Source organism: Medicago truncatula, chromosome 8 (assembly GCF_003473485.1).
Source record: "Medicago truncatula cultivar Jemalong A17 chromosome 8, MtrunA17r5.0-ANR, whole genome shotgun sequence".
Lineage (NCBI taxonomy): Eukaryota > Viridiplantae > Streptophyta > Magnoliopsida > Fabales > Fabaceae > Medicago > Medicago truncatula.
The window spans coordinates 29764638-29791743 of record NC_053049.1 but is presented as its reverse complement, the minus strand read 5'-3'; the positions used below and the strand labels follow the sequence as shown (position 1 = coordinate 29791743).

General features: G+C 33.9%; 5 protein-coding genes across 8 annotated transcripts; 3 read left to right on the top strand and 2 right to left on the bottom strand.

Moving 5' to 3' along the window:
- The first annotated feature begins 620 nt into the window (after window positions 1-620).
- LOC25501358 (putative UDP-glucose glucosyltransferase) lies at window positions 621-2475 on the top strand. The gene has a single exon (XM_013590552.3). It carries the CDS (start codon window positions 689-691, stop codon window positions 2141-2143), a length of 1455 nt encoding a protein of 484 aa, XP_013446006.1. The 5' UTR covers window positions 621-688; the 3' UTR covers window positions 2144-2475.
- A 4648-nt stretch (window positions 2476-7123) lies between these two features.
- On the top strand, window positions 7124-13060 carry LOC25501357 (pantothenate kinase 1). Its single transcript, XM_013590550.3, has 10 exons — window positions 7124-7491; window positions 8810-9022; window positions 9179-9225; window positions 9641-9757; window positions 10049-10168; window positions 10262-10356; window positions 10447-10540; window positions 10678-10809; window positions 11874-11986; window positions 12651-13060. The coding sequence occupies exons 1-10, from the start codon at window positions 7404-7406 to the stop codon at window positions 12874-12876; spliced, it is 1245 nt and encodes a 414-aa protein (XP_013446004.1). The 5' UTR covers window positions 7124-7403; the 3' UTR covers window positions 12877-13060.
- A 443-nt stretch (window positions 13061-13503) lies between these two features.
- On the bottom strand, window positions 13504-15646 carry LOC25501356 (probable nucleoredoxin 1). The gene is made up of 4 exons (XM_013590549.3): window positions 15500-15646; window positions 14820-15299; window positions 14221-14700; window positions 13504-14109 (listed from the first exon to the last, which is right to left on the bottom strand). The coding sequence occupies exons 1-4, from the start codon at window positions 15590-15592 to the stop codon at window positions 13642-13644; spliced, it is 1521 nt and encodes a 506-aa protein (XP_013446003.1). The 5' UTR covers window positions 15593-15646; the 3' UTR covers window positions 13504-13641.
- Window positions 15647-16613: 967 nt separating this feature from the next.
- Window positions 16614-21524, top strand: LOC25501355 (pentatricopeptide repeat-containing protein At5g14770, mitochondrial). 2 transcript variants are annotated; one of them, XM_013590548.3, is made up of 3 exons: window positions 16614-20105; window positions 20366-20479; window positions 21145-21524. In XM_013590548.3, exon 1 carries the CDS (start codon window positions 16905-16907, stop codon window positions 19779-19781), a length of 2877 nt encoding a protein of 958 aa, XP_013446002.1. In that variant the 5' UTR covers window positions 16614-16904; the 3' UTR covers window positions 19782-20105; window positions 20366-20479; window positions 21145-21524. The 2 variants fall into 2 exon arrangements, with proteins under 2 accessions (XP_013446002.1, XP_039684721.1); XM_039828787.1 differs by having other exon boundaries at window positions 16614-20203.
- An 882-nt stretch (window positions 21525-22406) lies between these two features.
- LOC25501354 (uncharacterized) lies at window positions 22407-25766 on the bottom strand. Of its 3 annotated transcripts, none has more exons than XM_013590546.3 (6): window positions 25615-25766; window positions 24642-24785; window positions 24406-24567; window positions 23805-23927; window positions 23418-23561; window positions 22407-22987 (listed from the first exon to the last, which is right to left on the bottom strand). In XM_013590546.3, the coding sequence occupies exons 1-6, from the start codon at window positions 25717-25719 to the stop codon at window positions 22541-22543; spliced, it is 1125 nt and encodes a 374-aa protein (XP_013446000.1). In that variant the 5' UTR covers window positions 25720-25766; the 3' UTR covers window positions 22407-22540. The 3 variants fall into 3 exon arrangements, with proteins under 3 accessions (XP_013446000.1, XP_013445999.1, XP_039684722.1); XM_013590545.3 differs by having other exon boundaries at window positions 25579-25734; XM_039828788.1 differs by lacking the exon at window positions 25615-25766 and adding an exon at window positions 25175-25274.
- Window positions 25767-27106: the final 1340 nt, after the last annotated feature.

Genomic DNA, 27106 nt, shown 5'->3' with positions numbered 1-27106 from the left:
TTTAAATACTTATTTGAACATGTATTATATCCATAAAAAATATATGCATATAAATTCAAGGGATATCTATCCAGTTGTTTTCCCTTAAAAAAAAAATTCTATCAAAGTTGTTTTTATTTATGTCGTAAAAATGTGCTTCTATTAAGTGTAAAAAATAAATTAATTTTTTTGAGTTCAAAGTCATTCGGTTTAGTCTAATTTAACATAAATAATTTTTTTATATAAATCGAGTCATATAACCGAGCCATACGGTTCGACCAGTGACATAATGGTACAACCAATGATCCAATGACTCAATACCCTTACCGAATCGATCATCGGTCCGATTTTTAAAAGTATGCCTCACCCCGGCCTAGCTCTTATGGGTGCTCCTTTGTTAATGCTCACACACATTTTTATTTGTTTTATTTCTTTCTTTTTATTTTTCTAATTAATTAGTAGGTCCTACTGCATACCCAACACTTACCCTGTTCCTTTTCAGATTCAAGATGATTATTATGTTTTGTACCAAAATACTAGTAAGAAACGGAGTGTTGAACCATACAACTATTTTTTTATTCCCATGTGTGACACGATGATTATTACTATCTTAATAATAAAATAGAAAAAGCATCTAATCTTGCTAATAATAAGAACTGTCTATTCTATTATATATCCTTGACTTTGAAGAAGAGAAGCAGGGAAGAAAATGAAAATGGAATATACCAAAGCTCCCCTTAAAATTCTCCTTGTATCATATCCAGCACAAGGACACATAAATCCTATGCTTAGACTAGGAAAGTGTCTTGCATCAAAGGGTTCTTCTGTTATCTTCATCACAACAGAGAAAGCTGGCAAAGAATTGAGAACTGTTAACAATATCACTGAAAAATTAGTCATTCCAGTTGGTAATGGTTCTCTCACATTTCAGTTCTTTGATGACGGTTTATCAGATGATGATCCCATTAGAACAAGTCAAACTACCTACTTACCACACCTCGAGCTTGTTGGGAAACAGTTTCTTTCTCAAATGATCAAGAATGAGTCAAATACACCGATTTCTTGTATCATAAACAATCCTTTTCTTCCATGGGTTTGTGATGTAGCTGTTGAAAATGAGATTCCTTCTGCTTTATTATGGGTTCAATCTAGTGCTGTTTTCGCCGCTTACTATAACTATTTCCACAAACTGGTACGTTTCCCTTCGGTTGAAGAACCATATATTGATGTTCAATTGTCTTCTGTAGTTCTTAAGTACAATGAGATCCCGGATTTTGTTCAAGGTTTTAGTACATTTTCAATTCTTGGGACAATCATAATGGAACAAATTAAGAACTTGTCTAAAGTGTTTTGTGTATTGGTTGATACGTATGAGGAACTAGAACATGATTTCATCGACTATGTTTCTAAAAATTCAGTCAAAATAAGACCTATTGGTCCTTTGTTTAAAAACCCACAAATTAAAAATGCAAGTAATATCTGTGGTGATTTTGTTAAGAGTGATGATGAGTGTATCATAGAGTGGTTGAACTCAAAGCCACCATCATCTGTGGTTTACATCTCCTTTGGGACTGTTGTGCACCTTCCTCAAGAACAGATCAATGAAATTGGTTATGGCTTAATGAACTCACAAGTCTCATTTTTGTGGGTACTAAAAGCAAAACCACCTCCCGATTTTACCCATGTGGGGTTCAAACCACATTTTTTGCCTGACAGGTTCTTCGAGGAAACTAGTGGGAGAGGAAAAGTGGTGAAGTGGTGTCCACAAGAACAAGTACTAGCTCATCCTTCGGTGGCATGCTTTGTAACACATTGTGGTTGGAACTCGTCGATGGAAGCACTTACTTTAGGAGTGCCGATGTTAACATTTCCAGCATGGGGCGATCAAGTCACAAATGCAAAGTTTTTGGTAGATGTTTTTGGGGTAGGGATCAGATTGGGTTGTGGTCAGGCTGAAAACAAATTGGTATGTAGAGATGAGGTGAAGAAATGCTTATCAGAAGCAATGGCAGGACCAAAAGCAGAGGAGTTGAAGCAAAACGCAATCAAGTGGAAGAAGGCAGCAGAGGCTGCTGTTGCCATAGGTGGATCCTCTGATCAACATCTTGATGCATTTATGGAAGACATTAAGGCACGATTCAAAAGATATAATACTCTCTCTTGATGTCCTTGTTGTAGCTAGGAAATACATCCCAGAAAACCCATGATGGGAAATAAATTTAGGTATGCAAAAACCAATAATGTACAACAGCTAGTACATCTTTTGGTAGAAGCATAAATAATTCATCAGTACCTTCTTGAAGTGAATTTGTAATGATTTGATCGTTTGTTGGATAGATGTCATGTGTACGTGTCTATAAACTACGCTAAATTTAGATTCTACTGGTCAATTAGTCATCAAAATAGTAAAGATCGGTGAAAATAGTTTTTAAATTTTGTAAATTGGTACATACCTCTATAATTGTAACATCTCAGTCGAAATATTCCTTATGTTAACTTTTATCGTTAGGGATTATGATGTGGCACGCTAACTGAATATGCATTTCCTACTTCCTACACTACACGTTGATCTCACATCAAAGACTAATTTGCCTATGGATTTTAGGTCATATCAAGGACAAATGTGTCAGTAATTACAATTGTGAGGGGACTAAATACTCGAAAATTAGCCTTTGATGTGAAGGTATTGATGTGGGATAACGATTCAACCTAGAGCGACCATGTATTCGGTTAATGTGCCATATAAAAATCCCTGACGTGAGGGCTATATCCTATACTCCCCTTTTCTTTCCTCTTCCTTTCCCCCTTCTAACTTCCAAAAAAACAGAAATGATAAAAACTCAATTCATGGCTTAAAACATAAAATGCATTAATATGTAACTAAAAGCTCATAAAAGGACAATTTGTAGAAAACTAAACAAGTAAACGCAACAGTAATCTGTATGAACTTCCAATCAAGGTGTAAAAGTATTTGAACTATTCACTGAATGCTACTCAAGAGATGCAAGTCAATCCTTTCTCCTAGAGGAAGGCATCTTAATAAACATAAGTCTCCAGTCCTCATTTTTAAATTTCACCAATGCATTATTGTAAAACTTACTAGGAACGTCTTCCATAGAGTCGAGCAATTCCATGCATGCTTCTATTGAATAAGGATTTGTTACTGCACTATCAACTTCTGATTTATACCTGTCAGCCTTAACTTTTGATGCTTCTATCTTTCCAATTTCTCAATTCTAGAATATTTTGCATCCTTATATTGGTACTCACTTGAAGACTCTGCATTTTTCCTCTTTTTTGTCATATTCTTGTAAGATGGGCTCCTTCTGTTACTCTCTCCTCTTTAAAGATTCGTGGACCTTGAGCTGAAGCATGGTCTAATATTCTGGTTGGTGTGCTATAATATGCTTGAATATTTCAACAAGCATATTATACTCATGCTCTATTTCATGTTGCGTAAACTTGTAGCGTAATGTTCCTCCCTCCTAATGGTAAATGAATAAATTCAATAGCATGTACATAATACACAAAGATAACAATACATGGGCAATGGTATTATTTAAACTGAAATAGTTGAACATACAAAATTGTATTCAAAACGTAAGCGATCAAACTTTTTCTTCAGTCCAGCGACGCCAAAATTTACTCCTGTGATATTCTTGAATTCGTTGTTTATATCTTCCCAAATTTCTGTCTCAAAGGTTGACTGCTGCAATTGATCTTTTTCATCCGATTATAAATTATTTCAACCAATGCCTTGTGTTTTGAGCATTCCACTCCATGTGCTCTCCCTTCTCATTTTTCCAACCCATCTTATGTTGTTATACCTTCATATCAAGCAATCCTATAAGAGAAAATCAATCAAACAAATGATACTTCCTACACAAGTCTGGCTAAAAATATAATACTCATGTGTAAAACTCTTATTGGGAGTGAATACAAAACTTCCCATCCATTAGAGCCTATTTGAGTTCAGTACTAAAAAGCTAAAATGAAAGTATATGTATCAAAAGGAATAATGATGACAATTGACAAAAATGGGAGAAGAAGAGATTAATTGTGTAAATCAATTTGAATCCAATTGCAACAGAAGCATATGCTCTGGATTCCTTTGGATTGCAAACGTTGTTACCAGTCAAAAAGAAAATATGCCAAAGAAATGAATTGAACCTATCAAATAAAACTGCATTTTATTATACACAGAATTATCATATGCTAATCTAATTGTATGCAATAGATTTCAAAACTTAGACATTATTCTCCAACTGTGACAATTTCTTGGATAGACAATTGTTAATAAATTAGTTTTTTTTTGAATCGGCAAAGTATTATTGATAACCGTACTCTCGCAAGATGCTAAGAGGCGGAGGAAAATAAAACAAAGATGCCGCATATAGGCGTAACATCCACCCAAACAGCCCAAACCCAAACCACGGGAAAAAACCAAAACAGCCGCCATAACAAGCGAGCGTAAGGTATGACACTGAAATCCAATAGAAACCAGCAGAATTCATAGCCATAACTATGCCACAACCTGCTGAAACCCCCAAGATGAAAACAGACCAACAGCAGCATCAACAAAGTGCCGCACCAGTAGAAAAACAGCAGGAACAGGAGCTGTACTGTCATGACAGCAACCTGTTTACTGCCCACCAAAAACCAGAACAGCCGTACCAAGCCAAGCAAAAGCTGCCGACCTTACCTTTGCCTCATCAAACAGTCCCGGGGACACCAAGTCCACTCATAATACAAACATGCTGGAATATTAAATCTTCCTAAAAGCCATCTCCAAGACACCACCTTCACCTCCTCCACTAACTCGTCCCACAATGCGTTCTCATCATTGAAAATACGGTCATTTCTTGCTCTCCAAATTATCCAAATCGCCGCCTCCCATATCATACGCAAACCCTTCCGGATTTTCTTATTGATCGGGCCTCCACTCCAACACTCCCAATGGATAAATAAGTGGGACACAACTATGAGTAAAAATATATAAACTAATTCAGAAATTAGTGGTTATGTTAGTTTCTAAGGTTTGAATTCTAGACCTCTTTCTTAGAACTGATCCATTGGCCCTTAACTCATCAACCGAGCTACCTACTTGGTACACAACTATGACAATTGTACTTGTGGGAATCAAACTTGGTATGAGTAAAAATATATAAACTAATTCAGAAATTAGTGTTACTTTGTTAATCATTACTTGTTCTAAAAGTTCAACTATAGCAATCACTTAATAACGATTTAGTGCTACAACTTACTAGTGCTAAAAGTTCATTTTAAATTGGTTATGACTTTTCGGTTCTTATATGGCCCTTCCAAGGGTTTTAAATAAATGTATGCAATCACGATATGAGCCGCGACCTTGCCACATAATAGTAGAACCAACACTTCTGATCGAAGGTGTGTCTGGTGTCTAACATGTGTCTTTGTCTGACATTGATACATGTGATTACTTTCAATAATGTCATATTCTAAAATTACTATTGGTGTCAATGTCCATACTTCATAGGTTATGACTGATAGATGATAAGTAATACCTAATTTTAAGCCTTTTTGAAATATTTATTTAACTTATAGAAGAGTACAGAAAGTCGACATCTTTTTATAGATTTCTTTTTAAGCTACTATAAATAGCACAAAACAAATTGGCTATAGATATAACTTAATTCATATTATTTGATACTTAGCTTAATTAGTGTATAATCTCATTTCCCATTCTCCATATTATTACCCTTCAAACCAAACCTATATTTAGACGAGGAGATACGAACATAGATTTGTAATGTTAACTAGCAGCCAAGTCAATTTTTATACTCATCTACCCAACCTTTCTTTTCTTGAATTTCATAGAATGCATAAACTCTTGTACTATGACAATGTTGTCGATACTCTTCCAATGATGAATGATGTTGCACTAGCATGGGCCAAACATGTCCATCACCACTCTCACTCGTCTAGCCAATATGTCTGTGATGATTTTGTAGGATAGGTTCCAAAATCAATTATAACTATAAAATTAGAAAAGAAAAAAAAAATTATAACTATAGCTCCCTTGGGTTGATATGATGGTATTGACTTGTGACCTTGGAGTGTTCGATTATCTTTAATGTCATTATGGTGAACTAATTTAATTTCTTAAAAAAAAACTATAAAATTATGTTTAGAAGTGTTTTTAGATACCTTAAAAGTGTTTGGTTTCATTTTGGGTATTTGGTTTTTGTAGTATACATTATAAATTAGGTATTTGGTTTCACCTAGATGTCTTAGAAGTTTTTTCAAGTGTTAAAAACAATTCTAACTCTAAAGCTATTTTTCACATTTTTTTTTTGAGAAATCAATTTTAGAGATAAAAAATACTTAGAAACTATATTCATAGCTTTGATTTAGAATTTATTATAAAACTTAAATTTATAATTCAACTCATTTTTACATAAATTTATCTAAACATAAATTACTTTATCAACAACTCACTTTTAATCACAATCAATCAACTCAAAATTAAATCTGATCAGAACAGAATAAAAATCAGAAAATCAAATTAACAAGTGTGTCATTTAATCCTTCATTTTATGTTTCTCTAAGAACACATGGTTTCATCTACACCAATGGCTCTTTGGCCACCACCCACTAGCAAAATCTGACTTGTAGACCATTTTGGTTTTGGATGTTTAGTTAAATTAAATGGAATTAATTAAATATATTAATTAAATAGCTGAAAAGAAGTCACACTATCCATCCATTCCTATCTTAATTCCTATCACATACCTATACCATGTTACCTTACCTACTTTCCAAGTCTCATCCTCTCTCTTTCATGCTTTTTGATTGGGAAATTAAACAAATGACTCTTACAATGTTTGTTGTCTTATTTATTAGATTAGATTATATATTTAATTTTAAAAGAGAGAACACACCAATAGAAAGGATTTAAATCTCTATATAAACAAAAATAATAAATAATTCTATCCACCAAGTTTAACAAACCTTCATTATATATTAATTTTTTATAACAAAAAATATTTGAAATAAATTAACAGAAACAAAAAATAAAATAAATTATCCTTCAAAAAAGAAAACATAAATTTGAAAACGAACCTACCTCTTTCTTTCTTTCTTTCACCTAAAAAACGAATCTTCAAACAAAAACATCGTCATATTCCTTTGTCTTACTTCCCTTTCTCAATTGTGTTACTCTCTTGTTTCTTGTTATTAATTAATCAATTATTATTATCGTTAGATTAGAATGATTAAAAAAATGTGAGAATCATTTATCTCATGTTAGTTATAATTTAGATGAAGAAGAAGTCATTTAAAGACCAACCTACCAACCCATATAATATTCATTTTGTGTATGATTTGTACAATAAATAAGAGTTAGAATCATCATAGAGTTCATTACAAGAAGAAAAATTAACAAAATGGATCAAAGAGAGTTTGAAATTCAACCAAATTCTGATCCTAATCCATCAACAACTCATGTTTATCATCTTGCTTTGGATATTGGAGGTAACTTTCACTTTTTTCTTCTTTTTCTTTCTGGGGTGTGCTTTTTATGTGATAAAGTTTTAATCTTTATTCCATTTTCACTGTTAGTAGTAGTAATGTGTTATTCATTGAATTGAACCCTTTTGCAATATTCTGATCAATTTGCATATCATGAATGAATGTAGAAGATTACCCACTTTTTGTTCAGTTGAGTTTCAGAATTAGACTGCTTTTACGTGATCAACTTGTTTAAACGTTTATTAATTATGATTAGTGCTTAAATATAAGTTAATGAACTTCAATTGAAGTCCAATCGTTCGGTAGAACCTTAGTTCAAATGCTAGCTGAAACAATCATTGGTCAGACCTGAATTACCAGAGCCCCTTCTTTGTGGGACCGGAGGAATGCAGTTAAGCTGTTTGCATATAAGATGTAAGCTATTTTCATAATCTATACTAGTGCGCTTACGGAGACAAAGCCAAAAAATAAATAAAGGCATAGGTCATAAGCTATTTTCGTAAGCTCTCTCAGACAATTACACAAACACTTGTATAATAGGATAATCCAATATAAGGTGTAAACAAGCTCTTTCAAATGCACTCTTGGTAATTTCTCAACAATAGGAGTGAGAATGATGCTAGCACTTGATACAAATTTCGAATTTATAGAAGGATTATGGTTCAACAGGATAACTGATACATGTAACTGAATCCGCCTAATTGGATAAGGTTGTTGATATGATCATGGTTTTTTTTACGAAGGTTGAAATGATCATGATTATGTAGTTGAATTGCTATCACTTAGGTTGATCTAAGTTTCTTGTTGAGAATTGGTTGTGGGGTTGGTATTGGAACTTGTTAATATCTACAGACTTTTGATTAAAAAAAAAAGGAATTTTTCTTCTGATTTTTTCAGAATTGTGGAGGTCAAGCTCTCTCTGTTAGATGTTTTGAGAATTTGATTAATCAGAGAAGTGTTAAGTTGAATTGTAGCACCATTTACTACTATAATAATGCCTTTGATTCTCTTGTATTGTATATAGGAGATTAAATTAACACTAAGGATTCTAAGATAATGTTATTGTATTTTGACAGTGAGAAGCATTCTTAGACTAGAAGTGTCCCACATTTCTAATATTACTAAAATGATTTGTAGCATCTCTAATCAGTGATCTTTGCTTTGACAATCTTTCACCTTACAATTATGTTTTGTTAGGTTTAGCAAAACCCAATCCAAATTCTAAGAATTATTTGCAATGTATAGTGTTGGCCTGGCGTTTAATGAGTACGATATTATTTTGGTTTCTTGGTGGTTAATAATGTTCTCTATCTGTTGATAGGATCTCTTAATAAATTAGTATACTTCACAAAAGATGATGATCATTTTGTGGACGGTGAGGCGGAGATTTCTCCTAGAAATACTTCAGAGAAATCCAAAGGCAGTAGGAGGAACCATCCTGTTCTTAAAGGAAAGCTCAATTTTAAGAAGTTTGAAACAAGCAAGATAGATGATTGTATAGATTTTATCAAGACCATGAAACTTCATCCTGGAGGTGTGTGTAGAATTTTGTTTCTTCATTGCTGCAAATCCTGATACTTGATAGTGTTTGTTTCATCACATTGTAATCAAATATTCTGAATCACGTGACCACATTCTTATTACTGCTCTGCTTTTTACGTCAATTAATTGTAACTGGTGATGAATTCAGGTAGTCGGCAGCAAGAAAATCCTGGAAGTCAACCAATATCTATTAAGGTAATTAAAATTTAAAAGTTTGAACTTGTTATATTATGAACCATTTGTTTCTGTTGCCCTTATGCTTTTGCAGATAGGTGTTTTCAGAAAATATAATAGGTTCTATCTAAATAAGTTACCAATTTGAGTCCCTCTGCTATGATCTGAAGCAATTTCTATTCCTTAGCTATTGAATTTGTGTCCTGGTCAGCATACATATATTCCTAGAAGCTTAGTAAAAATCAAAGAGTATTAATAATAATTTCAGAAAGTAAATATGTGCACAATCACAATCACATGCACTTGCACATGTAGAAGTTTGGAGAGACATTTCAAATGAAAAATGTCCATTCAATAAAATGTAATGTATATTTATTATTGAAGCACTTGGATCTTTGTTATATACTTCTTAAGAATGAAAATTATTGGTGTGAAGGCCACAGGTGGTGGTTCATACAAATATGCAGACCCCTTCAAAGAAAGGCTAGGGATAAATCTTGACAAGGAAGATGAAATGGATTGTCTTGTTGCAGGAGCAAATTTTCTTCTCGAGGTAGGATCCTACTAACATACTAATTATGCTAGTTTATTGTTATAAATCAAATAATAACCCATATTTAAACATCAAATAAATGACTGGTTCATATCCATTTTTCTGCCATTCATTCAATAAATAATCTTTGATGTCCCAAAAGTTTAGCATATATGTTTGATCCCACATTGATTAGTTTTATGGCCATAATAGTGCTTATAAGATTTGGTAGTTGTTTGTGTATTCCTTCTTAAGAACTTTGAGAATTTCGCAATACAGGATCTAATCTCTGTCTTGTTCTTCTTTCTATAGGTAGTCGACCGAGAAGCCTATACCTATATGGGTGATCAAAGGCAATTTGTGCAGATAGATCAAAATGATTTGTATCCATATCTTCTTGTTAATATTGGATCTGGTGTTAGCATGATCAAGGTTGTTATTATTCAAGATACATAATTTCTATATTCTTCCAATTCTGAATTTTTTAAACACTAGTAAATCTCTTAATGTTTTCAATTCATATAGGTGGAAGGAAATGGAAAATTCGAGCGAGTTAGTGGAACGAGTATAGGTGGAGGCACTTTCTGGGGTTTAGGAAAGCTTTTAACTCAATGCAAGAGGTTATTTATTACTTATTTATTTTTAGGACATATTCATTATTGGTTCTATATAGACTCACAGGATTAACATCAATGCACTTTGTGGTTCAGCTTTGATGAGTTGCTGGAATTAAGTTATCAGGGCAACAACAAAGAGGTAGATATGCTTGTCGGAGATATTTATGGTGGAATGGATTATGCAAAGGTATGACTCGTGAAAGTTTATGTCACTTTTCCTGATCAATATGATAATACAATTACTCTAAACGTTTTAAATGGAGATCAACATTATCTTAGAGCTATTCGGTTTGCTAATATATATTTTTCTTTCATTGATAACAGATTGGTCTTTCATCTACTGCAATAGCATCTAGTTTTGGAAAGGCAATGTCTGATAAAAAGGAGCGAGAAGATTACAGACCCGAAGATATGGCTCGATCTCTTCTAAGAATGATTTCAAATAATATTGGACAGGTCAGTTTTGTACTGTGGATTCGTAAACGCTACTGTGCACTACTCAATATTATTAAGTAATTCTTTATCATAAGCATATCCATTCGTACAATGTATCTAGTGAAGTAGAACCTTTTTGCATGTCTCGATACCTGCAATTTGGTTTTCTTTTTTGCAATGATCTTCTTTGTGCCTTTCTATGTTTATAATGGTTGGTTAGTGAAGAATATTTCTTGTTCACCCTATTTGTTTCTTCTCTGTATTCTTTCTCATTAGCAATTTAAAAAAAAAAAGATATAGTGGAACATTCTTAGTTGCTAGATAAAAGAAGGAAGCCAAAATGCTACTTTGCATGTTATTGATATTTGTTTGATGGGAAAACTAGAATATTGTTGTATGCACAAGGACAAATCAAAGCTATTTTGCACTGATTTCAGTATATAGAGGCAGAGTTAAATATGATTGTGGATATGAGCTTTTACATACATATGCATGGTTAGATATTAGCGTTTGGCGTAACCGAAAAAGATATTAGCGTTTGGAGACTTATTTTGTTAGTGAATCTTCTTGGGCTGCGCTTGTGTATTTATCCTATACTAGGCGTCAGTTCTTTGTATCTAAGAGGACATTCTGACCTCTCTCTACCTACCATTCTTTAACCTAATATATCTGCATAATGAAAACATTCAACATTACATCAGATACTGTTATGAAGCGAAGAAAAAGGAATAGGAAACTGCTAGAGAAGATAAAAAAGAAAACAATTGTTTATTAAAATTGAACAGAAAATGGAAAAATTATAATTCTCTCCAATGGTTTCCTCTTCACCTATGAAGCACGGACACTTCTCGGATTAGCCGTGTCCCGGTGTCCGACACATATAATTACAGTGAATTATGTGATTTTCTGAAATTATTAGCAGTGTCGGCGTGTCTGTATCCGTGTCGTGTCCGGTCCAATTGCAGAGTTAAATTCTTATACTCTAATTTCCTCCTATTTATATATTTATCGTGCAATATTTATGTCACTTTAAGCGGGAAATGAATTTTGGCTCTTATTTGTTTTGCTATGTTGTTTGCTTTCAGATCTCTTACTTAAATGCCCTTCGTTTTGGGCTGAAGAGGATATTTTTTGGTGGATTTTTTATTCAGAGGCATCCTTTTACAATGGATACACTATCTGTTGCTGTTAATTTCTGGTAAGTGACAAAGAAGATCCTCTGTTCATCAACTGCCACTTTGGTGCTTCATAACTAATATGGATTATGTTGTGGGACATAGACTTATATCTCTTACCAATAACAGCTCATTTGAAATTGTTTCTGTCCCTTACAACATTCACAAAAACTTTTGGTTCTATAGGACCAAAACAATACTATTGAACATTATTGTTCTTATTGAACACAAAAGATAGCCTTTAGGAAGTCACCGACAAACATGACCACGATTAGGCTACGTCCGAGACTTCTCAGGCTCTTCCATGTTCGACAAAAAAAATTATATTTAGAATCATAAAAAATATTATGATTACAACTTTCATCTATAAAATGCAAGTATTTTATATATCTTTTCATCAATTAAAGCCAGCATTTATCTACGTTGGCATCAATTTTACAACATGCAACTGCAAATGCTCAACTACAATTTTAGCACATTCCTAACGGTTGGCAGGGAGCAAGTTAGGGCTTGAAGGGATGAGTTTGCATTTGTGCGCTAAAATTTAGAATGTAAAACTCTCATTGTTTTGCTATAATGCATGGAAAGTTTGATAGGATTTCTAAGCCCACTTGACACTTGCTTCTGAGTCCTGACATGATTTTAATCAGAAAAACATAAACTAGTGAATCTTTGTTTATTTTTTAGGTCTAAAGGTGAGGCGAAAGCAATGTTCTTGCGGCATGAAGGGTTTCTTGGAGCTGTAGGTGCCTTCATGAGTTCTGATAAACATGGCCTCAAAGAATTATTGGTCAAGCAAGAAGCCCAACAAAGTCCGACCAAATTATCTTTCGCTGTTGATAAGATGAATGGTCAACTAGATGGTGAATTAATTGGTGATGAAAGTATTGAGTGTAGTGTGTATGCGGCTTAGATGATGTTATTGGTAGTTTTTTGCATGATTTGTTGTTGTAACTGAATTTGATTATGCAAAATAGTTGTTTTAATCTGATATACCTTCTTTAATGAAGATTTGTAATAGGTACCAGAAATGTAATAGAAAAATAGATACCACTTGTTTATATCAATGAAAATAACACTGACTTGTTTCATTTCAACGCTATAACAGATTCAAAGCTTCTTAAGTACAAAGAGTAAATGCATAAAGCGGATAGAAAAGATAATCTGGGCAATTTGATAGTCTCTATTCTCTCCCAAATTCCAACTAAATTCCACCCTATCTCACTCTTTATAACAACAGATTACATACCCATTTAACATGTGGTAAACACCGCTGACGTCTTCCCCCACTGCAATGCAACAGCCTCTAGGTAGTTTAGGATTTGGGATTCAAGATGTAAAAGCATGACATGTTTATTGATCTTAGTCGTCTAATCTCAAATCAATAGTAAATATTAGTTAAAGATAATTTAGTGAAGGTGTAATATCATCCATTCGATCTCAAGTCAATGGTCAAGAACAATTAATGTGTTTAATTGTGTGATTGTTAAAATGCTGTAGGGGGAAGTAGAATAACCATAATTTTTGGCATGTTGACTCATGCACAAGATTAAATCACACATCAAAGATTATCATCCATATCACAATATCTGAATATTCAAATTATTTTATTCAACTCACAAGACATTCACATGCATATAACTAAAACCAGCAATCACCAAAATATAACAAGCGGATTTCAGGCTTTGGTGCAGACATCTCCATCACAAACCCATCCATCTTTGGGCTTCTCTTCTTCCTTGGCAGCTTTTTGTGCCTCTATTTCTTTTATTCTCTCCTCAGTGAAAGGATAAGCATCTGCCCCATAAATCCCAACCAGATCTCGAGCCTCTTTCGTGACAGTCTGGCCACTTGGTCCGATCGCCACCAGCTTAGGAATGCCAGCTACCTTGAATTTGCGACTTAGAAATTCTTTTCTCGAGTCACCAAAGGGAAGTGCCACCCATGGCATTTCCGCAAAGAATTCATCAAAGGAGTCTTGATCCCTATCACTAGAGATGAAAACCACTTCAAGTGCATCATTGTCTTCTGTCTTGATCTTAAGGTATGCATCAATGAGTTTTGGAAGAAACTCACGGCATGGAGGACACCAGTGGGCTGAGAAGTAGAGGAGGACAGTCTTCCCCTTTAATTCCGACACCGGAATCTGCAATGGAGATAAAAGCTGACTTGTTAATAACGAATTAAAAAGAGGGATTGATGGGGAATCACTCAACATAATCCAATACATCTATATTTATATAATAAGAAATATTACCTTCTTCCCATCTTTCTCAATGACAAAATCTTGATCGCCAGACACCAAAACCGACTCAAGTGTTTGAGATGCCTCCTTGGCCTTTGCTATTTCATCGAGTTCAGAAAACTTTTCAGGAGTGAATGGATATGCGTCTATCCCATGATCCTCAATGGCATCAGCGGCATTAGGATGAAGAGTTTTCCCATCTGGCCCAATAACAACAAAGGAGGGGAGTGTTGATAGCTCAAAGTACTTAACTAGTTTCAAACAAGTTTTGTCCTTGAGAGGCAAGGATAACCAAGGCACGCTTTCTAATTCTTTCTTGAATGACTCTTCCTCATCATCTAAGGGTATAAACACGACCTCAAAGTTCTCCCCATTTTCCTTCAGGTTGTTGTAAACCTCCTTAAGCTTTTGATTAAATAGCACGCATGGTTTGTATGAAGTCGTAAAGAAATGCAAACCAACTGTCTTTCCCTCAATCTCAGAGATAGGTATCTGTTGTGCACATGAAAGGAAAAGTCAGATTGGTAAATGAACCACATGATCTGTGGCAAACAAACAGATAATAACTAAACGAACCTACTATATCATACTGAGTTAAGTTATTCGCTTACTTCGTTTCTATCGGATGATATCACAAAGTCACGGTAGCTAGAGACCAATGTCGATCTCAAGGACTGGTTCCTCATAGCTTCCTCTTCTATATCTTTCAACTCTTGAACCTTTTTTGATGTGAAAGGGTATCCTTCAGTTCCATATTCACGGATAATGTGAACTCCGTCTTCAGTAACAACTTTTCCAGTATCATCGAGCAATGCAAGATGAGGAATGCCTTTTACATGAAACAATTCTTTGAGGCGAATGCGTATCTCTGAGTCAGAAAATGGGATAGCCAGCCATGGCATCTTGGAAAAGTAGTTGTTAAAGGTCTCATCATCTTTATCACGTGAGACATAAACAACCTCAAAGTCACCCTTGGGAGAGAGTTCATTGTACACCTCCACCAACGTTGGAGTGAATGATCGACACGGACCACACCATGATGCTGAAAAATAAAAACCAAGTTTCTTTCCCTTCAAGCTATCAATTTTTACCTGTGAATCTCAAGATATAATCCCGACGACATATATTAAAAACATAAACACGAAGACACCATAATTCAGTGTAATCATACGTTGTCTGTGCTTCATATATTAAAAATTTAAAACATATATTTCTTCCACATCAAATAGAGGATTCAATTGAATTGATGTATTTAATTCAGATGAATACAAATTGTTTATTAATATTTTACCTGATCGCCGGTGTTGCGAAGAAGAAAGTCTCTATCTGGAGAAGAGAGGAGAGAGTGAACATCGTGAGTGACATTAACAACAGAATCTGCCATCGCTATTGACTGACTAAACAAGAATAACGTAGGACTAGCAGAATAGGGGACGACTTATTTATAGTTGTCACGTTTATAATAAATATTTTTCAAATTCATAAATAATTTATGTATCTGAATTGTATTATGAACCAAATGCATCAGTAAATAATAAATATTTGTTTTATGTGAACTATTAAGGCTTGCATGGAACAACTCCGTACCGTTTAGAAGCTTGTTAAGTTATCAGTGTGAACTATTAAGGCTTGTCACTGATATGTTTAAGGTTAAGTATGATTATTAGATTGAATTTAAAATCCTTGTTTTGATTAGACATGATTATTCTTGAGTTTCTATCCATCTATAATTTTTACAATTGTGTTTTATTAGTTTAATTTGTATCTGATTAATATTTATATCTATATTAAGTACGTTGCACAAATTGAAAGAAAAAAAATTGATGAACAAACTCTTTTTGAAATTTGTAATACAAACTATACTTTTAAACAGGCTAATAGGTCAGGTTAGACTTTTAAAAAGGTCAGGTCAGACTTAAAATAAAGTCTATGACATATAAAAGGTCAAGGCTTATGCCTTAGTTTTTTCAACTAGGCCTAACCTATTTAAGCAAAGCCCGACTCGACCCGACTCATTTCCACCCCTAATAAACGATGCATAATATATACAAGGTCCGGGTTCGAATCGCAACCATCACAGAAGAAAAAAAAATTACATTAAACAAGAATACTAGCAAAAGAGGGGACATCGTTATTTTTTTACCTATTTTTATGTCACTAAAAAGTGAATATTTGTTAGTACCTTATACCACTAACTAGAGAAGATAACATTCACATGCCCATCATTCAGCTCGAAAATATGAGCTTTGTTTTTTTTATGAAATTTTGATTAAAACAAAATATATATATATATATATATATATATATATATATATATATATATATATATATATATATATATATATATATATATATATATATATATATATATATATATGTAAGTTCGAACCTGTAACACCATGAAAAAAAAGTATAGGAATCTTGAGTAATACCCCAATGCAAATTCAGTTTCACACTCTCTAGCTCGTCTCAGTCTGCGGCGACCTTGCATCCCTTTCTCCGGTGACGGCGGCGGTGCCTCTTCCTCAGTCACACCTGGTGTGAATTATGCATTTTGTAGGAGTGATTCCATGATCAAACATAACAAAATCGATGCATTTTTCAAAAGGAAAGTTTCCGACAAAGATGAAAATTGATGCATTTTTCAATGCTGGTGAATAGCCACATTAACATGTCATTTGAAGTTTGTTAATAAGATGATGAAACATCATCTGAAGAATGTTCAAACCAACAACCTTGTATCCCTTCTCTCATCCACCAGAGTCACAAGAACCTTCCACTCTACACCCATCACAAAATTCTCCTCCCAACTCCATAAAGATCCGATTTTGATCCCACCCACCAAAACCCATCTCTATGTTTCATTCTTCTACACTCTCATTAGTCTCTACTTGAAATGTGGCAGATTCTCCACCGCCTCTGATACTTTCTCTCGCATGCGTGCCTTTGATTTTGTTCCCTCTTTACATTTCTGGAAAAACCTTTTGTCTGAATTCAATGCCTCTGGTTTGGTTTCTCAGGTAAAGGTTATGTATTCTGATATGGTGTTTTGTGGGGTTGTGCCTGATGTTTTCAGTGTTAATGTTTTGGTTCATTCGTTGTGTAAAGTTGGTGATTTAGATTTGGCTTTAGGATATCTTAGGAACAATGATGTTATTGATAATGTTACATATAATACTGTTATATGGGGATTCTGTCAGAAAGGGTTGGTTGATCAGGGTTTTGGTCTGTTGTCTGAAATGGTTAAAAGAGGTTTATGTGTTGATTCAATCACTTGTAATATACTAGTTAAGGGTTATTGCAGAATTGGATTTGTTCGGTATGCTGAGTGGGTTATGTACAACTTGGTTGATGGTGGGGTTACTAAAGATGTTATTGGTTTGAACACCTTGATTGATGGGTATTGTGAATGTGGGTTGATGAGTCAAGCGATGGATTTGATGGAGAAAAGATGGAGGGGTGATGTCGAGATTGACGTTGTTACTTATAATACTTTGCTTAAAGCTTTTTGTAAAATGGGTGATCTTAAAAGGGCTGAATCTCTTTTCAATGAGATTTTCGCATTTCAGAAAGACGAAGATCAGTTGACAAATAATGATGTTGTAACTCAAAATGAGATAAGAAATTTGCAGCCTACACTTGTCACATACACAACATTAATCTCTGCGTACTGTAAGTTTGTTGGAGTTGAAGAATCACTTTCTCTGTCTGAGCAGATGATTATGAATGGAATCATGTCGGATGTGGTTACTTGCAGTTCTATTCTTTATGCACTCTGTAGGCATGGTAAACTAACCGAGGCAGCAGTTTTTTTTAAAGAGATGTATGAAATGGGTTTAGATCCTAATCATGTCTCGTATGCTACAATTATTAACTCTTTGTTCAAATCAGGGAGGGTTATGGAGGCTTTTAATCTTCAAAGCCAAATGGTTGTTCGGGGTGTTTCTTTTGATATAGTTACGTGCACAACTATAATGGATGGACTTTTCAAAGTTAGGAAAACGAAAGAGGCCGAGGAAATGTTTGAAACTATTCTAAAGCTCAATCTTGCCCCAAACTGTGTCACGTATTCGGCATTGCTTGATGGGTATTGCAAGTTAGGCGAAATGGAACTTGCAGAGTTAGTGTTACAAAAAATGCAGAAGGAACATGTTCCTCCAAATGTTATTACCTTTTCTTCCATTATAAATGGATATGCTAAAAAAGGAATGCTTAGTAAAGCAGTTGATGTGTTAAGGGAGATGGTCCAAAGGAATATTATGCCAAATACTTTTGTTTATGCAATTTTGATTGATGCCTTTTTTAGGGCAGGTAAACAAGATGTTGCTAATGGTTACTATAAGGAAATCAAAGTGCATAGATTGGAGGAAAGCAATGTCATATTTGATATCTTATTGAACAACTTGAAAAGAGTTGGGAGGATGGATGCAGCTCGACCGTTAGTTAAAGATATGCACTCCAAGGGTATCGATCCGGATATCGTTAATTACACTTCTCTAATAGATGGATACTTTAAAGAAGGAAACGAGTCGGCCGCTCTTTCCATTGTCCAGGAAATGACAGAGAAAAACACCCGGTTTGATGTTGTTGCTTGCAACACTTTGATTAAGGGGCTCTTGAGGTTGGGGAAATATGACCCGCAAAATGTTTGTTCAAGAATGATAGAATTGGGTTTGGCTCCAAATTGTGTTACATATAACACTATAATTAACTCATACTGCATCAAAGGTAACATAGAAGATGCTTTGGGTATTTTGATTGAGATGAAGAGCTACGGGATAATGCCAAATGCAGTCACTTATAACATTCTGATTGGCGGGCTTTGTAAAACTGGCGACGTTCAAAAAGCAGCAGATGTTTTAAATGAAATGTTGGTTATGGGGGTTGTACCAACCCCAATTACTCACAAGTTTCTGGTTAAAGCATATTCAAGGTTTAAAAAAGCAGACACAATTTTACAAATTCATAATAAACTCATCGACATGGGCCTCAAACTCACCCTGACTGTGTATAACACACTGATTACTGTATTATGCAGATTAGGGATGACTAGAAAGGCAAAAGTGGTCCTTGATGAAATGGTAAAACGTGGAATTTCAGCTGATTATGTTACTTACAATGCCCTTATCCGCGGTTACTGTACAGGAAGTCACGTGGAGAAGGCATTTAAGACTTATTTACAGATGTTTGTTGATGGAATCTCTCCAAATATTACTACTTACAATACCCTTTTATGGGGTCTTTCAAATGCTGGTTTAATGAAAGGGACGGATAAAATAGTCAGGGGGATGAAGGAAAGAGGATTTGTCCCAAATGCTGCTACTTATGACATATTGGTTTCTGGCTATGGTAGAGTTGGAAATAAAGAAGAGTCCACTAAATTTTATCGTGAAATGTTAACCAAAGGTTTTGTTCCCACCACAGGAACATACAATGTGCTTATTAATTGTTTTGCAAAAGCAGGAAGGATGCACAAAGCAGGAGAGCTTTTCAATGAGATGCGGACAAAAGGAAGAATTCCTAATTCTTCAACTTATGACATTCTAAAAGCACGAGATAGACCAGGCACTTAAGCAGTCATACCGAACTGAGGCGAAAAATTTTCTGATAGAAATGAGGGAAAAAAAAAGGACACAGGCCATCTAACAGCACCCTCTTATTTATCAGATCCAATTTTCACATCGCTGAAGCTAGAAGGTTATTGAAGGTAATTACCCAAAAGAAGAATGCATGACAAACACTCACGGTGAGATGATGTGAAACTGCTACTGTTCGGTGTCAAGGACTGACTTGGCACCTGGGAGATAATTGAAGTTGCGGTGGATCAACAATGATCAATGGGTTCTCTTAGAAATCGTGGTTGGGCCTAACACAACCCCACAAAACCGGCTTATGAGGTGAGGATTGCCCCCACTTATAAGCTATCCAATTGCAGAGTTAAATTCTTAGAAATCGTGGTTGGGCCTAACACAACCCCACAAAACCGGCTTATGAGGTGAGGATTGCCCCCACTTATAAGCTATCCAATTGCAGAGTTAAATTCTTATATTCTGATTTCCTCTATTTATATTTTTATCATGCAATATTTTTGTCACTTTTATCAGGAAGTGAAATGGATTTCGGCTCTTATTTGTTTTGCTATGTTGTTTGATTTCAGATCTCTTGATTAAATGCCCTTCGATTTGGGCTGAAGAGTATATTTTTTGGCGGACTTTTTTTTTTAGAGGCATCCTTTTACTGTGGATACACTATCTGTTGCTGTTAATTTCTGGTAAGTGACAAAGAAGATCCTCTCTTCAACTGCTAATTTGGTGCTTCGTAACTAAAATGGATTATGTTGTGGGACATAGATTTATATCTTTACGAATAACAGCTCATTTAAAATTGTTTCTGTCCTTTACAACATTCACAAAAACTTTTGGTTCTATAGGGCCAAAACTATACTAGTTGACCATTATTATTCTTATCGATCAAGAAAGATAGCCTTTGGGAAGTTCCTGACAAACATGACCATGATCAGGCTATATCTGAGACTTCTCAGAGGCTCTTCCATGTTCGACAAAAACAATTATATTTAGCATTATTGAAAAAATATTATGATTTACAACTTTCATCTATAAAATGCAAGTACTTTATACATTTTTTCATCAATAAAAACCTGTATTTATCTACGTTGGCATCAATTTTAGAACATGCAACTGCAAATGCTCAACTACAATTTTAGCACATTCCTAAGGGTTGGCAGGGAGCAAGTTAGGGTTTGAAGGAGTGAGTTTGCATTTGTGCGCTAAAGTTTAGAATGTAAAACTGTCATTGTTTTGCTATAATGCACGGAAAGTTTCATAGGATTTTTATTCACACTTGACACTTGCTTCTGAGTCCTGACATGATTTTAATCAGAAAACATAAACTAGTGAATCTTTGTTTATTTTTTAGGTCTAAAGGTGAGGTGAAAGCAATGTTCTTGCGGCATGAAGGGTTTCTTGGAGCTGGCCTTTATGAGTTTTGATAAACGTGGCATCAAAGAATTATTGGTCAAGCAAGAGGCCCAATAAAGTCCCACCAAGTTATCTTTTGCTGTTGATAAAATGCATGGTCAAATAGACGGGGAATTAAATGTTGTTGAAAGTATAGAGTATAGCGTCTATGCAGCTTAGATGATGTTATCGGTAGTTTCTAGCAATGATTTGTAGTTGTGACTGGATTTGATTATGCAAAATAGTTGAAAGTTATAACTATAGTATTGACTTAGAATTAAAAAGAATTCCAAATGTGAACTCGTTAGTAAATATTTTTTGCATTATACTGTGCAACAACTAATGGTTTTTGTGAACACGAACTATGACATTGTTGCTCATTACTGAGATCTCTTTTGTTGTGTCTTCTGTTTTGGGTGCTAGTTTTGATCTGATATATATCCTTTAATAAAGATTTGTAATAGGTAATTAAGGCACCATAAAATGTAGAGACTTTGTTTAAATTGATGAAAATAACACGACTTATATCAAAGCTATAACAGATCCAGAGTTTCTGAAATACAAAGGGAAAATGCTTAAAGCAGAAAGAAAAGATAATCCGGGAAATAAGATGGTGTTTATTCTCTTCCAAATTTAAACTAAATTCTTGCTACCTCATTCTCTCTCACCACAAATTATATACCCATTTAACACGTGATAAACACTGCTCGCGACTTCCCCCCACTGCAATGCGACGACCTCCAGGTACTTTAGGATTTGGATTCAATATCGTAAATGCGCGATACATTTGATCTTAGCCTTCTGGTCTCAAATCAACAGTGGATATTAGCTAAATATAGTTTGGTGAAGGTTTAATATTAGCTGTATCATCTCAAGTCGATGGTAAAGAGCAATTTATGTTTAATTGTGGGTTTTATGAAATGCACAGATTTCAGATCCAGGTAGTTAGTGAAGCTCTTCTCTTCTAACTTTGATCAGGTGCATAACTGTCTGAGTTCTTGTGAATTTTGCTTCTAAAAAATTCATTAATCCATTAAGTATTTACAAATTACTATTATTTTTAGAGCTTAATTCTGGAAATGGAAAATCACGCATCTCATACTTAGTCACTCCTTGGTAACCTGTTTAATATTTCAAATATTTTGAGAAATCCAAACAATCTAAAACTACAATGGCATGCCTTGTTATGTTATCGGATGCATCCACAAGAGTTGACCAAACTGGAACGCATTGAGCCAAAAATTAGTGGCATCAACATTATAAAAAAAGATATATAAATCAAAATCCTTTAAAGTGATCTGAACAACCATGGATCAATCCTTTAAAATTATAAAAAATAGATACAGGAAAATCATTTAGCAGTCTAACGGTCTTCTATGACTCTGCTTCGCATTTTTTCTCCTTAAAATCCATCTCTCTTTAATGTTATTCGTGTTAGCTATGAGGTCCAAGTTTTCACCATGCTTTCCTTGAATCTCTTCCTTGGACTTTTCAGCCTCATATCCTCCTCTGATTCTGGTAGTTTCTGCAAGTAGATCAGTTATAAGCATTTCAGTCGTCTTGGAAGTGATTCCTCTCAAATACCATGATATGGGAGGTGGAGGGACAATGGCTGGCTGAAGTATTTGTTGTAGGCGAACTTTAGATCCAATTCTTCCTTTTCCTCTTGTACACATATTGTAATCTTCCTTTGTTACGGGTTTAAAGGGATAGCAGGTTGCTTCATCGACAAATAAAGGCTCTACTCTCCAGCAGCCCTCAAATTTTTTCATGAATCCTGTCTTGGTTTGCTTGAACTTCATCTGACACAAAAATTAGGTAGCAGTAAGATATACATCCTTTTTGGTTGGATGAAAAGTAATACTATATGAGATTCATTGACATGAGAACTGATGAAATTCATGTTCTTAGTAACAAACAATTAATGGCCCATTTGTTTCTAAGACACCAAGGGATAGTGTTGTGATTAGTGAAAGCTGTGACCACAAGCTGAGAGTTACATTATAACATATCTAACAACTAATTACTAGCGTTCGCCTTTAAATGAATGTGTGTTGATTAATTGAAATTCTAGACATATTCTTCAATTTTAGGTAGTTGGTAAATGTCAGTAACAACAATAACAATCATTTGCTTAAAAGGTTTCCAGTCAACGAGTCTTAAGAGAGGTAACTTTATATGTGCCTCAAATATGGAATCCATTCATTGTATGAAAAAGGGATAGATCCTTACAGAGTAATCATTTCTGTTTTGATCGACCAAAACATTAATTGAAATAGTGCCAGACCACCAAAGAAATCTCCAAATAGCTGCTTGCTGAAGATCAACCACTTGCCTATGACCCTCATCAACCAAAACTTTTCTGGATATCACTTCCTGACCAAGAAAAACATCACCATTTTGAATTGCAGAACTTTAGGAGACAGCCAAAACTATGTAACTGATAAATTATACAAGTTAGAAGTAAAAAATAATAATCTAGAATCAAGAAGTAACATTCGATACCGAACGTTCCTGTTTCAATTATGACGTTCTTCAGTGTTTTTCAAATTATTTATTTTAGCAAGTTTGTAATCATTGTAACTAAACTCACTGAGCAGACTTATAGAAGTCACTTACTTTGATATTTTTGAAAACTCTTCTATTGTCAGGATCTATCACTATGTTATATACTGCATCAGGGGGAAGCCCAACATCAACTTCTACATTGAGGTTGCAAAGAGAACCTTTGGGAACAGTCACCTGCCAAAAAAAACATTTACTGAGATATAGACATGGATATTTCAGAAATGATTTCAATTCTTCTTTAAGGCATATGAAAGTTAAGTTGAAAGTTTTCTAAATCTAAGCAGAATTGAATAAACCATATTAGCTACTTTTTTTATGAAGTTTAAAAGTATCTCAAAAAGTTTAAATCAATAGGAACCTATGTAGCACCGACACTTCAGATTGTCAGTGTGCCTAAGTGTCCAACACTAACACTTGTAATTACAAACAATCACTTTTATTTTCTTAAGTTATTACCGATGCCTATGTGTCTCTGTCGCTTTTGGTGTCCTTGTATGTGGCAGTGCTTCCTAGACAGGAACAGGTTAAAGAAAAGCCTCTAAGGCAAACTAGTCTAACTACATTGTAAAGCAATTAAAATCCAATAATCTTCAGTTTCAGTACGAAGACAACATTTTCCAAAGAAAATCAATCCTATTTAACTGCTCTTCACCTTTATTTCTGGTGGCTTATCAACCCAAGAAGGATTTTCTTTCCATGCTTGCAGTTGTTCCTTCAGTTCAGCTTCAGAAGCACTAAAAGTTACACTCCCATTTCTCTGAACAGATCTCCCCCAATTCATTCCTTCATGTTTCGCTAATCTACTCATCTGATTCTGTAGTTAAAAGATAATAAGTTAATCGCAAATCGACATTCGTACTAAACTTTTAGCTAGGATTGGTGACTGACCTTTACAATATTTTGAAACTTGTGAGGTAGCTGCACAAAAAATTTAGATATTGCAGGATCCAATCGTTTTGGAAACCTAACTTTTTCATTCTTTCTAGCATCTAAGCTGAATTTGGTACCCTCTGATTCACCCATCATAAAAACCTGAAATTTTTTAAGAAAAATGTCTTCTGATAAATATTAGTATCGTTCTATTTTGTCATAAATTTCTCACTTGATGGAGGTAATTATATTCTAGGTTGAAAAATTAGGTATGCAATCGTGGTTATGAATGTATCACTATCAGCCACATTTAACTGTGATTTTCTACAACATCAAAGATTCAAAAAGCTATTTTGTCACGATTTAAAACAGTTATTATGTTATTGTGACAATGTGCAATATCAAGGATCGTAAATGCGATTGTATCACGATTTAAAACCTTGGTTAATAAATAGGTCAGCAATCACGGTTGAGGCTGCATCAGCCACATTTAACAGTTGTTTTTTGCAGTAACAATGATCCAAAACATGATTGCATTCTAATTTTCAAACCTTGGTTATATAAACGTTTTATTGGAAACCACAAGACTTTTTCATCGAAGAAAGGTCTTCTAAAATCCTTTCACAGCCTAATTGAATACTGGTTGGGTCCCTGTTAGTGAACGGTGGGATTGGTCCCCCGAATTAGTCAGTCCGGATACCGAGTTTTCAAAAATAATAATAATATTAATGATTTTAGCATAAAATGGTAAAAGTGAAAATTTTCAATGGGTGGATACATTTAGAAGATAAACTATAAGCATCAAGTTTAAGCACAAAACTCAAGATAATGAACTCAACCAAAATTTAGAACAAGCATGAGTGCATGATTCACTCAAAATAAAACAGAAAACAGAATGGCTGGCTAATGAAATAAAAATAATAAATGTTATATTTGATTTGTAGAAGATACTTACAAGATAAAATGATATGATTAAGTTTTGAGAACTTGCCTTCAAAGATGGAACTTGGAAATGGGAACTGTACAATATCTTGAGAATTGAAAGGTATGGAGGATGAGCGATGAAGATAGATAAGTAAGAAGAAGGCACGTGCATTACATGTTCAACTCAATTTGTCTGCTCAATGTTTTGGACCCACCATTACACCAACCAATCATGACTTTTCATCTTTCACATTTTCATATTTTATTTTGATTTAATTTGCATATGTTTTTTTAAGTATTAAATCTAAATTTCATATGAAAATATGTCAGAAAGACCACATATTTGAATTTCAAAAATTGATCAAAAGAATATGAAAAAAAATTAGATAAATAACAAAATCATGACCTGAATTAAGTTAAAGGACTACAAAAAATAATTTTTCTTATTTTATTTTATTTTATGTTTGGTAAAACAAAATAGATTGAATTTGGTCTACTTTAAAAATAATACATTAATTTGGTCTATAAACTAGTACTACTTTTTCTCTTATTTGGTAAGATAATTCTTAATATTTGGTCACTTTTACAAATAATACATTAATTCTGGTCTATAAACTATTAGTACTCTTTCTCTTATTTGGTAATATAATTCTTAAAATTTGGTCTTCTTTAAAAATAATGCATTAATTTGGCATTCTTGAGAAGTTTTAGATTTTGGCCTCCTTAAAAGAAAAAATAATATAATCTCTAAAGTAAACTATAACTCTTTCTCTTATTAGTTAAGATTATTTTTAATTTTTTGAGCAAAGATTATTTTTAATTTATTAAGCTAATCTCTTGATTATGGACTAATCGATTATATTTTTATAGAAAAAATATATAGGAGGGTGGGTAATAGTTTAAGAACAAATCCACTTAGGTTAACTTGAGACCTTAGAGCGTGTTTCTTTTAAGATCTCATATTCGATTCTCTCAATGTCAGTTTCAGTGAGCTAGTTTGATTTTTTCAAAACAAAAAAGTTGAGTTTATTTTTTTGAATAAAGCTTGTGTAGGTTCATATAAAAAATGACAAATATACACTTTAGTTTTAATATTATTTGGGGTACATATAACTAATTGAAATTATTAATAAATGTTTTTTTGTTTTGGATTTTGAACATTTATGGGATGAGAGGATGGCCATTATCATTATTGTTTAGGGTTTACTATATTTTAATAACGGGTTAATAGGTCTTTATCCCTTGTAATATATGTCATTTCTGGTTTTCCCCTCTGTGAAATTTTTATTTTTATTCACCCCCTGTAAAATATTTTTGTTTTGATTTACCCCCCTAATATGCCAAACAAAAACCAAATTTTTTTTTTCAAGAAATTTTCGTTTTTGTTTGGCCTATTAGGGGGGTAAATCAAAACAAAAAATATTTTACAGGGGGTGAATCAAAATAAAAATTTTACAGGAGGGAAAACCGAAAATGACCTATATTACAGGGGATAAAGACCTATTAACCCTTTAATAACCGTCGAATGATACAACATTTGAATAGTTAAATGGTTGAGA

Coding starts and splice junctions, on each gene's coding strand:
- LOC25501358 (XM_013590552.3), top strand. CDS start 689: ATGAAAATGGAATATACCAAAGCTCCCCTTAAAATTCTCCTTGTATCA.
- LOC25501357 (XM_013590550.3), top strand. CDS start 7,404: ATGGATCAAAGAGAGTTTGAAATTCAACCAAATTCTGATCCTAATCCA. Junction 9,758..10,048: donor GAGCAAATTTTCTTCTCGAG/GTAGGATCCTAC, acceptor TTCTTTCTATAG/GTAGTCGACCGAGAAGCCTA. Junction 10,357..10,446: donor CTTTTAACTCAATGCAAGAG/GTTATTTATTAC, acceptor TTTGTGGTTCAG/CTTTGATGAGTTGCTGGAAT.
- LOC25501356 (XM_013590549.3), bottom strand. CDS start 15,592: ATGGCAGATTCTGTTGTTAATGTCACTCACGATGTTCACTCTCTCCTC. Junction 15,300..15,499: donor TTCGCAACACCGGCGATCAG/GTAAAATATTAA, acceptor TGAGATTCACAG/GTAAAAATTGATAGCTTGAA. Junction 14,701..14,819: donor TATCATCCGATAGAAACGAA/GTAAGCGAATAA, acceptor TGTGCACAACAG/ATACCTATCTCTGAGATTGA.
- LOC25501355 (XM_013590548.3), top strand. CDS start 16,905: ATGATGAAACATCATCTGAAGAATGTTCAAACCAACAACCTTGTATCC.
- LOC25501354 (XM_013590545.3), bottom strand. CDS start 25,719: ATGCACGTGCCTTCTTCTTACTTATCTATCTTCATCGCTCATCCTCCA. Junction 24,568..24,641: donor AGTTTCAAAATATTGTAAAG/GTCAGTCACCAA, acceptor TTTTAACTACAG/AATCAGATGAGTAGATTAGC. Junction 23,562..23,804: donor GAGTTTTCAAAAATATCAAA/GTAAGTGACTTC, acceptor TTTCTTGGTCAG/GAAGTGATATCCAGAAAAGT.